At 41.2% G+C, this 16,856-nt stretch overlaps 1 protein-coding gene across 1 annotated transcript in view; it reads right to left on the bottom strand.

The window, feature by feature from the left end:
• The window catches only part of syt14a (synaptotagmin XIVa), an 81,884-nt gene extending 78,598 nt beyond the window's left edge, over positions 1-3,286 (bottom strand). The window contains exon 1 of the mRNA XM_049596273.1: positions 3,174-3,286. Within this exon, the coding sequence (XP_049452230.1) occupies positions 3,174-3,270 (97 nt within the window). The 5' untranslated portion in view covers positions 3,271-3,286. The remainder of the gene's footprint in view (positions 1-3,173) is intronic.
• Positions 3,287-16,856: the final 13,570 nt, after the last annotated feature.

Below are 16,856 nucleotides of genomic sequence, written 5' to 3' on the forward strand. Positions count from 1 at the left end.
TAATTTCCAGCCATGTTTGTACCAAATAAAACCTGATATATATATATATATATATATATATATATATATATATATATATATGACTGTAAGGTATATATATATATATATGTATATATATATATATATACATATATATGTATTTTTTTTATTTTTATTTTTTTTTTTTTTGTTAAAGTTTCAGACATTTCCAGCCATGTTTGTCGCAACCAAACCAGATATATTAAGCCAAAATATGAGACGGCTCAGCAGATCATTGCTCAAGACCAACAATCAAAATAAGTAGGTGTTTTTTAACTGGAGTTCGGGACATTTTCTGCCGTGTTTGTACCAACTGAACCTGCCAAACCAGATACATTAAGCCAAAACATGAGATGGCTGCCAAGAAGCTGATAGCGGCAGACCACTGTTCGAGACCAACAAAAAACAAAAGTGGGTTTTCTTTAACTAGAGTTTAGGACATTTGCTGCCATGTTTGTAGCAGCTAAACCTGCTATTTTTTTTATTCGAGAGTGAGAAATTTTCCAGCTGTGTCAGTAGTGACCAAAGCATATTTATTATGCCAAAATATGAGACGACTGCCAAGCAGCAGACAACAGCAGATCACTGTTGAAGACCAACAAACAACAAAAGTGGTTATATTTTACCAAGATGTCAGGTCATTTCTAACCATGTTTGTATATATACCTAATATTTTTTCATTAGAGCTCAAGAGATTTTCCAGCCATGTTTGTAGTGACAGAAAGAGTGAATTTTAAGCAAGACACTAGAACGTTTTCCGCAGCATATGTAGTGAAAAAAGCAGGTATTTTTGGCGAGGCAATGCCACATTTTCAGCCATGTTTGTAGCGAACAAACCAGATATATTAAGCCAAAATATGAGATGGCTGTCAAGCAACAGACCACTGTTCGAGACCAACAAACACTGAAAGAGGGTATTTTCTAACCAGAATTTGGGGCATTTGCTGCCGTGTTTGTAGCAACTAAAACTGGTATTTTTAATTAAGGCTTCAGATATTTCCAGCCATGTTTGTAGCAACAAATGTGGGAATATTTATCAAGACGTTGGGACATTTTTGACTGTGTTTGCAGCAACACAAGTGGGTATTTTTAATGGGACATCAAGATATTTACTGTCATGCTTGTGGCCACAAAACTAGGTATTTTGGATGGGATGTCGGGACATTTCCAGCCATGTTTGTACAGAAGACCACTGTTCGGGACCAACAAACACTGGAAGTGGGTATTGTCTTACCAGAATTCGGGGCATTTGCTGCCGTGTTTGTAGCTACTAAACAACTACTTTTTAGTTAATGTTAATTCTGGCCGTGTTTATAAAGACAAAAGTGGGTATTTTTTACAAGACATTTTGACATTTCTGACCAAACCTGATATTTTATGCTAAAACATGATATATGCTAAAACGTGATATATAACGCTAACCAAATGTTTTTTAGCCACAAGTTAACCACAACATTGTCACAATACGAAACGTAAAGAAACAAATGATATATCCTCTACATATGAAACAAGCAAATGTTACATATCAGTGGTTTGCAGAAACATACAATGCCAACATTTATTCTGCCAACTAGCTATGGTTCATGCCAAAGAAAACAAACTGCAGGTGTGACTGGCATTCAGTCAATCATTTTTTCAGATTCTCCAGTACACTTGATGAGTCTCATTCAGAACAGTCTGTTTGTGAATTTTACAAGTGTTGTTAGCAAAGCCCTGAGGCCCCAGGCTGGTGGTTGGTCTAGTTGCCTAGTTTACAGTGTTTATCACTGTGCTGGTTTCTGCCCTGTTTTCCTCACGGCCTACTATTTTCCACTTTCTTCAAAGACTGGTACAAACCTAAAACCTTTATAGGTTTGCTGTGTCCTGCTAGCCATGTGGTTTAATATACTGTATAGTTTACACCGTGATCAGAGCTGTCACCATTCGACTCTGGCTGGGAAACTTTGTTGTGTTTTCCATTTCTCTTTCCCCCTAATGTCTTGTCACCTTTCTACTGTCCACTTGTAAATAAAGGCATAAAATACACCCATAAACTACTTTTACAGGTCTGACTGTGAAATGCATCACATCATTATATGAATTTTAAACCTTGTGTAAAACAGACTGGTTAAAGCACTGGCACCAATTTTTAGAAAACATCCACAAAGTTTGTACAGCATGAAATCAGCAATCTGTATAAGGTGCTCAGACATGCGTGTTGTTTCATACTTAATTAACTAGGATTAACTATATAATATTCCCCATCAGTGGATGATATTTTCCAGAACACAGCTTTATATTCTGATCAAACGGGGAAATAAGCCTCCACTCTCTGTGATTACAAAACAGGTCATTTATCACTGAGCTATCTGATGTCCTCTGTCCAGTGACATTTAAAGCACTGTATCGCACAGCTGCAAGCATTATGATATTACTATAAAATATAACTGATTAAATAAACACCAAAGCTGCTTAGAACCTGCAAAGTTATGTAAGCAGAGCAAGGTGTAAAGCACATATGTGTTTACTGTGCAGCCCAGAGACAGGAGCTAAAACACAAGATGACACACATAGGAAATGAGTTATTCTGCAGTAAGCGTAACTTGTGTGTGTTTTGGATTTTTAAAAGCAGAACCAGAACTTTGCAGAGCATACTGTCCCGGGGTAAAACTTGGCACGGTTTCACACCCTCTCTTTATAACAGCACCCACTGAACGAGACCTCAGATCCCATCTGTGTGAGGTTCTTTAACCCAAGTTGTAAAGTGCCAGCACGAAGCAAGGCTACAGAACGAGCAGCCGACTTCCGCGGGAACCAAATGACAGCCAGAGTTTCGTTAAATTAACATTACAAACACAACCAGGGAATGAATACACACAGACACCGTGTGTTCTGTTTAGAGAAATATCCGGTTGAAATAGCGGAGCTGTCCCTTCAGCACCGCCGGTACACACACCGCCGCTTCAACATTCGTCTGTCTCTTCTACTCTCTCACACAGCACAGGAAAATCACCGCTTCAAAGAAATAAAAACAACTTTAATTTATTCCGCACAAAGCAAGCACCGTTCCCCTGAAACCACGAGCACTTTTAAGTTGAAAGAATTCAGCTGTGACATGTATTGTATCCAGCTGAAGTTAATTACGAGGGAAGGAGAGACGTTATTGGCCTACTTACCATCAATCGCCATGATGTTCTGTTTGGGCTTGCACCAAAGCGGGCGGTGAAGAAGGGGGAGCGGCCCACCGCAAGGCTGAAGGAGGGGTGGATTCATGGGGTGGTACAGTCCATGGGACACCGACTGTCTCAACCAAGCGCTGCTGTACTAATATCTAATCCATAATTTACAGCTAAGAGATAACGTGCTACACAGAACAGACTGGATATATGACCGGTTAAATAGAGCTCACATGGCTCAGCAAAAAGACTTAATCTCATACAGCTTCATAATGTAGTTTAGTCCAGCTAAAACACACCATCAACTGAGTTAGATGCTAATACCAGGAAGTTATAGCACCTAACTGATTTTATTGTATTATCAAGATGCTAACAAAAGTTAATATGCACAGTAGCTTAGTAAATAAATATATTAATTTATCAATCAATTAATTAAAATAACAATGCAGCTTAGATAATCAGAAAGTAAAGGCTAAGAAAGATGCTAACATGACTATTATCCTCATGCACAATAATATTACACAGAGGTTTCATATTTTTATGTACAGAAACTTTGTGTGACTTTGGTCACAATCAGGCATTCACCACTGGCATACAATTTTATATGCTTGTAAAATGCTAATACATCTCAATAATGTAGCTTAGCAAAACCCAAATTAACTAATTTGATATCTCATTAAAAAAGAGACATCTTCCTTCACTGGACCTTATCCATATTTTTTTTTATTTAAATAAACACAAGAAGTTTGTGCTCTAGAGAAAGGATCAGCACTCAGTGAAAAACCTCCTAAGCCCTATGATAATGAATTATGGCAAGGCTTAAAGCCGCAGTAGGTAGAAAGCCTGAAAATGGTTGATTTTTGAGTCTCATCTGAGTAAGGTTTCGTTCGTCTCCACCCTGAGCCCCTCCTCCCATACGAGCACGCGAGTATTTTATCTTACTTGGGTCTATTTCTCCCTCTCTGGGAGCCTCGGCTCTCCCTCACCGCACAGCAGCCCTCCCCATCCCTCCGTCGCAGCCCCGCACATACTCTAGAGCCTTGCTCTCCCTCACCGCGCAGCAGCCCGCCCCATCCCTCCCTCGCGGCCCCGCACATATACCCCGAGGCTCGGCTCTCCCTCTCCGCGGAGAGCCCTCACCTCTGCTCCCACGGCCAACCCTCGTGCCCTCCGGCCAGGCCCGGCCCCACCTCACCCTTCCCCTCCCTCCGGGGCTTCGGGGAACCGAGTTCTGTCTTCCCTTTTTTGTTGTAACCAATGCTGGAATAGCTATTTTACCTGCTGCACTGTTCGCCATTGCCGCTTGAACGCAGTGTTCTGAGGTGACCTTTGATTGGTTGATGCACATCGGCATGATACTGATTCTTTAGAGGCTGAACACAGAGCCATGGTGAGGTGCAGAAACCTACTGTTTGTCTCAGACCACTTGATTTACATTATGCTTAGAGGATATTATAACATTTTTACTCAATTATACCAAAACAATGTTGCCTACTGGAGCTTTAACTATACAGACCAGTGAGCAGTGATAACTAACATGTTTTTGGGGTCATCAGGTAGGAACCTCCTTTCACCAGTGTTTCATCTAGTTGGTCCCACAACACCTCCAGGAGGCTAGACAGTGATCTCTGGCGTCCCAGAGACACTCCCCTAATGCCAGGTCTCACTGCTCCCCACACCAACCCAATAAGCTCCTTTACCTTACTTACACATAGCTTTCTGAGCCCAAACAGCACTGCCACCTTCAACCAAACCTCTGTACATGCGAACTCCAGGTAGAAACAGTGCTGATACTACCTTTCCCAGGATATTCACCATACTCTATTTCACACGCTACATAGCATAGCTAACAATATAAGCTAAAGTTAAAGGAGATAGAGAAGATAAACTCACATGATCAGCAAACACACTCACCTTGCAGCATGGTCTCAAACAAAAGGGATTCAAATAGGCCACTCCCACACTTAAATACTTCCTCTTCCTGGACTTCCTCCTGAGAGGAAGTGGATCTCTCCACCTGATCTCAAGGAGTTATGTACTCTGCTTAGCAGTTCCCCCTGCTGGCCCCCAACTGACATTATTTCTTCTCACCCAGATCCATTGGCTTGCTCTACCTGCTTCATATGACATTTCCTTCATTGTCTTCCTCAAACTCTGTCCCCGCACTCCGAGTTCCCCCAGGAGCGAGACAGCTGACTATGACTCCCCTACACCCCACTTCCACTGGACAAATCCTAGTTTTCCATGCTCGCTGCTCAGCTTCTGCTCCTAAATCTGCATATCTAAGCTTTTTTCTTTCATAGGCTTCTTCCACTGAGTCTTCCCAAGGAACTGTCAGCTCAATGAAATAAACTATCCGTTGACTCACTGACCACAACACTATGTCAGGCCTCTGCTTGGTACAAACTATTTCCTGGGGAAAGCTTGTTTTTCCCCTAAATCTACTTGCATTTCCCAATCACAAGCACCTTCTAGGCGGCCACACCCTTGCCTCCTTACTAACTTATCCCTTCTGTATTTCTCTCCCTCACGGACAAACTGAATTACTAAACTCCTATCCTTAACACCTTCTGAATTCACCTGTCTTCGTTTCCCTTCGATGCCTGCAGCTAAACATTTCAACACCTGGTTATGTCGCCATATATATCGGCCTTGTGACAAGCTAACTTTACAGCCAGACAAAATATACCTTAAGGTTGCAGTACCTGAACACAATGGGCATGATAGGTCCTCATTTACCCACAGTTTAAGGTTCTGGGGGGTTGGTAACACATCGTATGTAGCCCCTACCAGGAATCTAATACGATTCTCGTCCATACTCCACAGGTCCCTCCAACTAAGCTTCCTCTTCTCTACAATTTCCCAATTCAACCACTGTCCCTGTTTAGCCTGGGCCACTACCTTTGCACCCCTTACTATCTCCTCCTGTCTATGTATCTGTTCCACGACCAGCTTTCTTTTATCTTTGAGACCTGCTTTATTCCATACCAGTTTGCCTGAGCCAAGCCCCAGGCTTCCCCAGCCAAACTGAACATTACCTACAATCTCTGCATGCCTAAGAGCTGCCTCTGCCTCCTGAACTGCCGATCTTGGGTTCCACTTCCTCCCCTTGGTTTGATTTGGAACCACACTCCTAACTACCACGTCCTTACTCCCAGATAACAAGAGCTCTGTCCTGACCTTGGTACATTTAAATTCCTCCTAATATCATATATTCATAACTCAATAAAATAAGTTACTTGTAACTTGCATGCACATTTTTTTCACATTTACAGCAGCCATATGAACATTTTTAAGCCATTTTAAAATGTAATTCCTTAAAATATGTACATATATCAGACCAGACATACATCATCCAGAGTAGGCTGTCATCACCACCCCCTTGTGGGGGAAAACAGTCCAACATTCAGGGTAGACAGTAACAGTGTACGCAAAGGAGGCTGAACCATGTCTCCAAATTTCTACTATTTCTACATTCATTCATTCATTCATTCATTCTCTATAAACGCTTATGCTGTTAGGGATTGTGGAGGGACTGGAGCCTATCCCAGCTGTCACTGGGCAAGAGGCGGGGTACACCCTGGACAGGTCGCCAGACTATCACAGGGCTGACACCTAGAGACAGACAAATATTCATGCTTACATTCACACCTACAGGCAATTTAGAGTCACCAGTTACCCAAAACTGCATGTCTCTGGACTGTGGGAGGAAGCCAATGTACCCGGAGAAAACCCACGCTAACACGGGGAGAACTTGCAAATCCCACACACAAGGGCCCCCCCACCGTGGGGTTAAACCCAGAACCCTCGTGCAGTGAGGTAGCAATGCTAACCACTGCACCACTGTACCACCACTACTTAAAACATCCATCCATTTTCTAACCACTTATCCTCTTGAGGATGGCACTGGAGCCTATCCCAGCTGACAATGGGCAAGAGGTGGGGTACACCCTATCGCAGGGCTGACACACTCACATTCACACCTATGGATAATTTAGAGTCACCAATTAACCTGTCCCCACCCTGCATTGCTTTGGACTGTGGGAGGAAGCCGGAATACCTGGAAAAAGCCCATGCTGACACGAGGAGAACATGCAGGCTCCGCACTCCCACACCCGGGATCGAACCAGGAACCCTCCTGCACTGACAGTGCTAACCACCACACCACCGTTCCGCCCCTCTTCTTAAAACAACACTTTTAAATTACTGATGCAAGCCGAAGTTGCTGTGTACTTTGTTGCACCAACAATGAATCCAAAAAACACTGGTTTCCATTTTGTTTACCTGTCATTTTGTAAAAAAAGATATGCAGCAAAGGTACTGGCTCCAAGCTAGAGCCCAAATCGGTGTTGCTTCATGCCCAGCTGTGTACCTTTTTGGGAGAAAATGTGCTTGCATAGAGAAACTGGAAAATGCTGAAAAGGTGTTCTGTAGGGGTAAACCAAGACTTTCACATTGCTATTTGAGGCACATACCTGTCAGTGTGGTAAATTGCTCTGTTGTGTCAGTAACAGCTGCTACTGATTGATCGCTAACATTAGCTTGAGTGGGAGACTGCTGCAGTGACATTACAGTCATACAGTATAGTCACATTAGATTGCCACCCCCAACTAAATCTTCATCCTATAGATCAAACAGTTGGCTATTAACAAGTTGCAGCTTTACAAACAACACTTAGCTCAATGATACCTGATGATTCAATCAAATATAGATGTCTGGATGATCAATATTGGGCCACTGTGTTGGGTTGTTCATCCACTTGGACAGGAGAAGACTGAAGGAGCATGATGGTGATCAACCTTAATTTTTCAAGGTATCACGAACACTTAGGTTCAGGAAAAGTCCCAAAACAATAGTTAGAAGTGTCTTTACCACAAACCTTTGTTTAGCAAGATATTAATGTATACAGACATGTCAAAATTAGAATCCAAACATTCGTCAGATTGCATTGACATCTGTAGGATCTTAAGCTTTCTATCCCACAAAAAAGGGTGCAAACTCGACATTTTGTGACATACCCATGTGTGCCAGTCTGATGTATCATTTGGGAAATACATGAAGAAAAATGTAGCCTGTAGATTCGATATCCTATTTTGTATCTAATTGTTCTCCAACTGTCTTCATCATTCTGAAACCAGACCTCAACAAATGTTAAGGATGATACATAACATAGGTAGGCTGGGACTTTGGCATAAATAGCATTACTAATCTTAAAAACTTCTTTTGTTACATCATGCTGAAGTAGACTTTACAGAATGAATGTTTAGTTGACAAATTTGCTACATTTGAATCCATACCATAATAATGTGGGCTGCTCTTATTGCATATCAACAATCCCCAATAATGCCAAGTAAATGTGGTCTTCAATACTCCTCAATATTAGGCCAACAGAAGAACATCTACTCAATTATATTAGAAGTATTTTGGGGATAGCACAGATTCGGGGGCTTTTGAGATAACATTCAGGGCTGGAGCCCCAGAAGCTCCCCTCCTGCTCCACCCCTGCCGGCTACATATTTAAGATGTAATAGATGATAATACAGCATTAAATGCAAATGCACTTTACCAATGATACTATCTAGATGCAAAGAGAATGTAGCTTAGCCAACAGAAAAGATCTCTTAGGAAGGCTAGGCTACATTATTTACCAATATTAGATGCTAATTTGCTTAATAATGTGCTTAGGCTTACCTAAATCAACTTTTGTGATATCTACTAAGGTAAATTAAAGACAACTTCCTTTACTGAACTTCATCTTGTTTTAAGCTGTAAGAAAAATATCCAACTTAAAGCAAGTTAATGCTCAAAACTTGAGCAATGGAAATCAGCTTTGCTTGTTTGAAGCCTAATTAGGTATTTTTCTGTACTTGACGGAAATTGTCAGCTCTTCAGCAGTGGTTCTCAATCCTGCTTTACATGACTCAGTGCTGCTGGTTCACCCACTACCTCAGTTGTTAATCACCTCCCGATTGCTGATGGCCGGAAAAGAAAGCAGCATGGCTCTGATTTCTGAGAACAGACCGCTGCTTGGAAAATCAACAGTTAAGTGTTTGTGTCAGCCCCTCAGAACCAAAGAACAAGAGCCGCTGCCTACACTCGCCATGCTGATAGTCATACATTAAGAAATCCATCATCACAGACCTTTTCTGGGAGTTACTGAAAAGCACTATGGGAGCCACAGGAAGTGACTAAGAGAAGTATAAGAAAAACATAAAGACATCATCCAACTGTAACTCCTGAAATGCTCTGATTAATACAAAAAGGTGATAGTTGTGAATGTAAAAGCATGTGATGATGATTTGTTTCCCTGCAGTGTGAATCTTAAAGGTCAGGTACTGGAATTAAAAATTCATAAATCAGGCAGGCACCGTTGCTAATGAGAATATCTGTTTAATATTCATTGTGTTTTTCTATGGCTGCTGTGCTTCCACTGGAGATGTAGATCTAGTAAAACACCAAAGAAGTTAGACAATATATTCTAATATTTGTAGCTTTCTATTGTACATCTACAAGTTGCACAGCCCAAGTGTGACCTCTGTGGAATGTTTTTTATCTTCGCCCAGTGGTGCCCCTAGAAATTTATTCAAAGGGGTGGCTAGATGGGGCCACTGAAAATCTTGGGGTGGCACACCAAAACCAAAAGCCATGAGTGAATTAAGAATTTTATTATGCTATTGTAGTATAGGCTGGTTAAAATCTATGTCATTATGGCATTTTATTTGTTTCATATTTAACAGTTAATATTACTTATTATCTGATGTGCAAAGAGTAAGCAGCACAGTTAACATTTGGAGATTCACAGTAATCCTGTTTTAATGTGTTGTATATCATAAAAACATTAGGTAATTTATTGTTCTCTGAAAAGGCTGGTTGTCCTTTTCCTTAAAAAGACAAATATAGCTTTAATTTGAGGAAGCACATTGATTGTAAGGAACAAAACATACTGGGAACAGGCCTTCTTACATTTAGTAGAGACTCATGGGTACCTAAAGAACCCATTTTCATTTAGATATCTTAATGTGAGAGTTCAAGGGACCTCTGTAAAAATGACCATGCCAGTTGTAATTTAGTCCCCTTCCCAACAAGCTATGCCCATATGGTTGGTACCAATTAATGCCTGAGGCTGTCTAGTTTCACAAGATGCTACTTTTCTAGCTTAAAAGATAACCGTGCCACAGCCTCTATCTCTTATCCATCCAGTGGTTTATCAAATAATTTATTATTATAATCAATTATGAATTGTAAACAACTGCTGTGTCTAAGTAGTTTATTGTACATATCGTTATACAGCTAAGATCCTTGTGATTCGATTGATGTGAACCATTTCAAGATACAACCACCACAGCAGGTAAAATCAATGCTTCTGTCAGACAAAAACACAAACAAATTTACAGTTATTACTCACCTATTGTGGCTTCCCATAATCTATAGATCAATAATATTACAACAAAGGAGTCCACATGCACTCCTAAAGGTCCAGACAATCTAAATCCAATCAAAAAATATTAAACATAGTATTCTATCCACAGATATCCACAAACTGCCGTTACATTGTTTCAAATGTTCATATTTTTCCACATATTGTCCATAATCACTCCTGTTTGTAAGTAAATATTGCTGACAGCTTGAAATGGCGACTGAACCCTGACCTTTTAATTCACACCTCACTTGAGCCAACAGGAGCTTTCATGTCTTCTCCAGAGAATACAATGGCTAACAAGAACCAGTGTTGAAAGGAGGGGACTGCCTGTCTTCAGGGAAAAAAACGCAGTCTCTCTGATCAATTTAGGTTTTACTAGAAGTGCTTTTATTAACAGTAAGCTCCCAAATAGACATTTCTGTCTTTGTTGCCTTGTTTTTCACTCATATTCACACATTTAGTACGTTGTTTCAACCTCTTTTTTGGAAAGCACCTGGAAAAACCTTAGGAAAACATGTGTAAAATGTTTTTTCTCTGGTATATGGTTATCTAATTTTAATTTGGACTGGGTGAGGTTTCATATTTGGTCCCATTGTGTTTTCCAGCTAATACCTCCCAGTTCTAGTCATCTGCAGCATCTTTTCTCAAGAACTTTTATTTGAGTGTCTTCCCATAATCGGCAGGGTGTTCTATTACTCAATGTGACAGAAGCACTTACAGTGAAATGGGGAAAGAGCTTCATTGTTATTACCTTTGAAAAGAGACCATGGATGTGAATGTACTAAAAATGGAACAAGAATAGCTTCCAGTTTACTTTGAGCATGCCTTGGACAAGTGAAATTTACAGGAATGGTAAGGACAGTAATGTTGGCCTCAAACTATTTTTGCCAGGGAGTTGGGGCAGCAATTGTATCTGGGTGGCCATGGCCCCCCGGCCTTACCTTCGGGGCACTGCTGCCTCTGCCCTGCCTGCACCTGCCCTTCTGCATTAATGATATAGCCTACAACCCCAACACGACTTATAACCTGCACTTGTTATCTTATAATTACCTTCCCCTTAGTACCCTGTAGGCTATTTATTTTAATCCGAACTGCATCGCTCTCTGTGCTGCTGCAGTCGCCCCATTTCCTGTTGAGGTTCATTAAACCTTCATTCATTTCTATCAAATCAAATTGTAGTTAAGCTTATCCTGCTATCACTGCTTTGTAAGCCAGTCAGGAAAATACCACTGCCTGCTTGTGTCCATCTCTCAACTGAATGCCTAAAATGTAATATACAGTTTTTTTATAAAGTATTTTGGTGTCCTCTGAAAACATGCAGCTGTTGTATTAATGCTGATAAGAACCTGTTGTTACAATAGAATTTTACAACCCATTAAGTTTCATTTTGAGGTTCAATTTACACTCCTATTTCGTCATCAGGTTGCTATGGATACATATAGCAGCTGCTGAGCTCTACCTTGTGATCCCCTGTCAAAAACACAGGCAGATGTTACCCAATCAAGGCATTTTGTAACACACTCTGTCTGTACCCTCACACTATTGTGCCTCTAATTTTAGAATCCTTATTTTCTGTCAAACAGAGCTGTGGACTTCAGTATCTGGCTGGCATGCTTTAAAAGGCTGTGTACTTTGCCGATAACAATACTTAATATATTCTGACATGCAGTTTACATAGCATGAGCTGTCTCGCAGAAGAGAGCAATGGCTGATCAAGGTCTCATAATGCTCGGGGATGGGGAGATGAAATCATTATGCTTTGGCGGTGTCCTCCAGTTTTCTGACCTTATGAATGCATCAAAGTGATGACTGTTATTTGTGCACATGCTGCAAACTAAACATTCAACGCATAGAATGGCAATTTCCTGATGACAGACAAATACAAAGTATTGGATAGATACAACTATAAAGACAACATTAAGCTGCTCTACATCCTTGTTTCATTCTCAACATGATAAACTGCAAACAGGTGCAAACTCTGAGAGGAATGTGCCAAAAACTGCAGTTCTTCTAATGGCCACTTGAGGCTGGCTCCAAAAGTGAGTCAATCCCAAGCCCCCAGGAAGAGCACTGGGCTTTGAAACCAATTTTATATAGTGGTCAAAAGTAGTCACCTCCACCCTCCGGGCCTGTCATGTGATGCCATAGGCCCCATAAACACTTTTTCCCACAGACTTATATTAGGAAAGTGATATTTTTTTAGAAGTCAAAACCCCTGCAAAATGACTCATTTCACTCCTGTTTCATCCATTCAGTCTAATAACATTTAAAAAGTCTAAGAGAGCTACATGATTACATTTTTTTTTTATCCCTATTCAAGTTAATGGAACGCTAAACTGGAAGTTAGCCGTTCGGCCTCCAGTAGTTAGCTGCTTGGCTGCACTGTTATATATCTCCTACCTCTTTTCATAGGTTGCATGTTTATGAGTTGTAAACACTTCAGAGAGTGACTTTCCTCTCTCAGATTTTTTGATCTAAATCATCTTTAGTGGCCTGAAAACGTACAAGAGTAGGAGAACCTTGTCTCACAGAAAAACATAAAATGACCACAACCTGTTAACACCATATTACACGTATATGGTGATGGCACGTATTGTGTTAAAATTCAACACAAAGTCAAAAAGGATCCTTTGTTGTGATGGACACACCAATTCCCAGGTTCAATGACATCATGCAAAGGGCAGCTAAGTATATGTCACCATGGGTAGTACAGAGACCAAGCAAGTCAATACAGGGAGGAGATCTGGGTGTTGGATGGGTCTCACAAACACAGGACTTTCACCCAGAAGACCGCTTTTGTCTTTTATGTGGTAACTTCACCTTACGTGATGTACTTACTTCACTTAACAATGTACAGAGGCAAGCAAAAGTTTGGGCACCCATGGTCAAAGATGCATCCAAAAAGTTGTATTTTAACTTCAGTCAGTTCACAGGATTTGTTTCCTGAAAGCATCAGGCTTGTTTAGATGTTCCTTTGCAAACTTTTGATGCTGAATTTAGTTGTGAGGATGCAGACACAAAACTTGTACAAAACAGATATAACACACTTATCTTGCTTGAAATGTTGAAATCAAATCATCTTAAACTTCATGCCTTCTGGGATATAGTTAATCTTCTACTCACTTAACTATTCACAGTAAGAGAAATTTTGATCAGGAGTGCCCAAACTTTTGCATGCCACTGTACTTATGTCCCAAAAGTGACAAACATAGCTATTTTAACTGAAAACACAATCTTTTCAACACAGTACGTGCCAGAGATCATGGTCATTTCATGTGTTTCTGTGAGATCACATTGTTCATGAGTAAAGACTAAGGAAAAGGCTGAAAATAAAACAAAATTTACATATGAGAAGTTTAGGATTCCCCCCCTCAACGTCTATCTGGGTGATTATCTCACGTGACCCCTTGTAAGGGTCCTGACCCCCAGGTTGGGCACCAGCACTCTAAAGTATCATGTGTTACAGATTGAAAGCGTAGTCTCAATCTAAATGTTCATAGCTTATGTTTAATTAGACACTCTTAGCTAAACATTAGTTTAACACCATGTAGAATTTGTTAATATTATTGGCTTCAAATGCAAACAGCAGGCGCGACTTCTTATCATGACCTTTACATTTTGTTGAATCGCTGTCTCTATCTAATTCAAAAGGTGTAAAAAAAAGTCACGAAGTGAGCACTTTATTGATAACTTTATTCATACATGAATGATCAGAGGGCGGCACGGTGGTGTGGTGGTTAGCACTCTCGCCTCACAGCAAGAGGGTTGCCGGTTCGATCCCGGGCGTGGGAGCCCTTCTGTGTGGAGTTTGCATGTTCTCCCCGTGTCAGCGTGGGTTCTCTCCGGGCACTCCGGCTTCCTCCCACAGTCCAAAGACATGTACAGTACAGGCCAAAAGTTTGGACACACCTTCTCATTCAATGCGTTTTCTTTATTTTCATGACTATTTACATTGTAGATTCTCACTGAAGGCATCAAAACTATGAATGAACACATGTGGAGTTATGTACTTAACAAAAAAAGGTGAAATAACTGAAAACATGTTTTATATTCTAGTTTCTTCAAAATAGCCACCCTTTGCTCTGATTACTGCTTTGCACACTCTTGGCATTCTCTCCATGAGCTTCAAGAGGTAGTCACCTGAAATGGTTTCCACTTCACAGGTGTGCCTTATCAGGCTTAATTTAGTGGAATTTCTGTTTTATCAATGGGGTTGGGACCATCAGCTGTGTTGTGCAGAAGTCAGGTTAATACACAGCCGACAGCCCTATTGGACAACTGTTAAAATTCATATTATGGCAAGAACCAATCAGCTAACTAAAGAAAAACGAGTGGCCATCATTACTTTAAGAAATGAAGGTCAGTCAGTCCAGAAAATTGCAAAAACTTTACACATGAGGACCGACCCAGGAAAGGAAGACCAAGAGTCACCTCTGCTTCTGAGGATAAGTTCATCCGAGTCACCAGCCTCAGAAATCGCAAGTTAACAGCAGCTCAGATCAGAGACCAGATGAATGCCACACAGAGTTCTAGCAGCAGACCCATCTCTAGAACAACTGTTAAGAGGAGACTGCGAATCAGGCCTTCATGGTCAAATAGCTGCTAGGAAACCACTGCTAAGGAGAGGCAACAAGCAGAAGAGATTTGTTTGGGCCAAGAAACACAAGGAATGGACATTAGACCAGTGGAAATCTGTGCTTTGGTCTGATGAGTCCAAATTTGAGATCTTTGGTTCCAACCGCCGTGTCTGTGTGAGACGCAGAAAAGGTGAACGGATGGATTCCACATGCCTGGTTCCCACTGTGAAGCATGGAGGAGGAGGTGTGATGGTGTGTTTTGCTGGTGACACTGTTGGGGATTTATTCAAAATTGAAGGCACACTGAACCAGCATGGCTACCACAGCATCCTGCAGCGACATGCCATCCCATCCGGTTTATGCTTAGTTGGACGATCATTTATTTTTCAACAGGACAATGACCCCAAACACACCTCCAGGCTGTGTAAGGGCTATTTGACCAAGAAGGAGAGTGATGGAGTGCTGCGGCAGATGACCTGGCCTCCACAGTCACCGGACCTGAACCCAATCCAGATGGTTTGGGGTGAGCTGGACCGCAGAGTGAAGGCAAAGGGGCCAACAAGTGCTAAACACCTCTGGGAACTCCTTCAAGACTGTTGGAAAACCATTTCAGGTGACTACCTCTTGAAGCTCATGGAGAGAATGCCAAGAGTGTGCAAAGCAGTAATCAGAGCAAAGGGTGGCTATTTTGAAGAAACTAGAATATAAAACATGTTTTCAGTTATTTCACCTTTTTTTGTTAAGTACATAACTCTACATGTGTTCATTCATAGTTTTGATGCCTTCAGTGAGAATCTACAATGTAAATAGTCATGAAAATAAAGAAAACGCATTAAATGAGAAGGTGTGTCCAAACTTTTGGCCTGTACTGTAGATTGGGGACTAGGTTAATTGATAACTCTAAATTGTCCATAGGTGTGAATGTGAGTGTGAATGGTTGTCTGTCTCTATGTGTCAGCCCTGCGATAGTCTGGCGACCTGTCCAGGGTGTACCCTGCCTCTCGCCCGATGTCAGCTGGGATAGGCTCCAGCCCCCCCGCAACCCTCAAGAGGATGAAGCGGTTAGAAGATGAATGAATGAATGAATGATCAGTTGGAGACAAATACAATGTTAGAAGTTTGTAAAAAAAAAATCAACAAAATAACTGTGGATTTTTGCAAGAGCATTGACAGGGTTTCATGTGTGTTTTTTCCAGATGCATTTAGAGACAGGTTTTTTAAAATAATAACAGTGACTGATCCAGATACAGTGAGCTGTGCCCAGGATGAGACAGGTTGGCTCTCTCTGAAGATGTGAAATTACAGTTTTCCAAGAGTGACTGGATTTCTCAACAGGCGCTTTTTAAGGCAACTTAACAAAAACACAGAGGGCGCTACATCTGGAATACAGTGTGTCTGGAAGAGATAACAACAGCCACTCAATGTGACGATGTGAAGATTGTAAAACATGCACACAAACATATGCATGCGCAAACATGTCCATGTGCATAGACATGCATGTACTGTTTCCATGTCTATCTCCTCTCCTCTCATTCTTGTTTACTTTGTCCTATTTTTAGCTGCGGCTCGGCTCAAATGCCCTCTGCTGGGCTCATCAAAGCAGCTCCTTCCTGTTGTCATAGAAATGGGCTGGCATGTCCATTAGCTTCTCCGTCAGCAGGCAGCCCAGATCACACGCACCAGAGG

The sequence above is a fragment of the Epinephelus fuscoguttatus genome, linkage group LG14 (genome assembly GCF_011397635.1).
Source record: "Epinephelus fuscoguttatus linkage group LG14, E.fuscoguttatus.final_Chr_v1".
Taxonomy (NCBI): Eukaryota; Metazoa; Chordata; class Actinopteri; order Perciformes; family Serranidae; genus Epinephelus; species Epinephelus fuscoguttatus.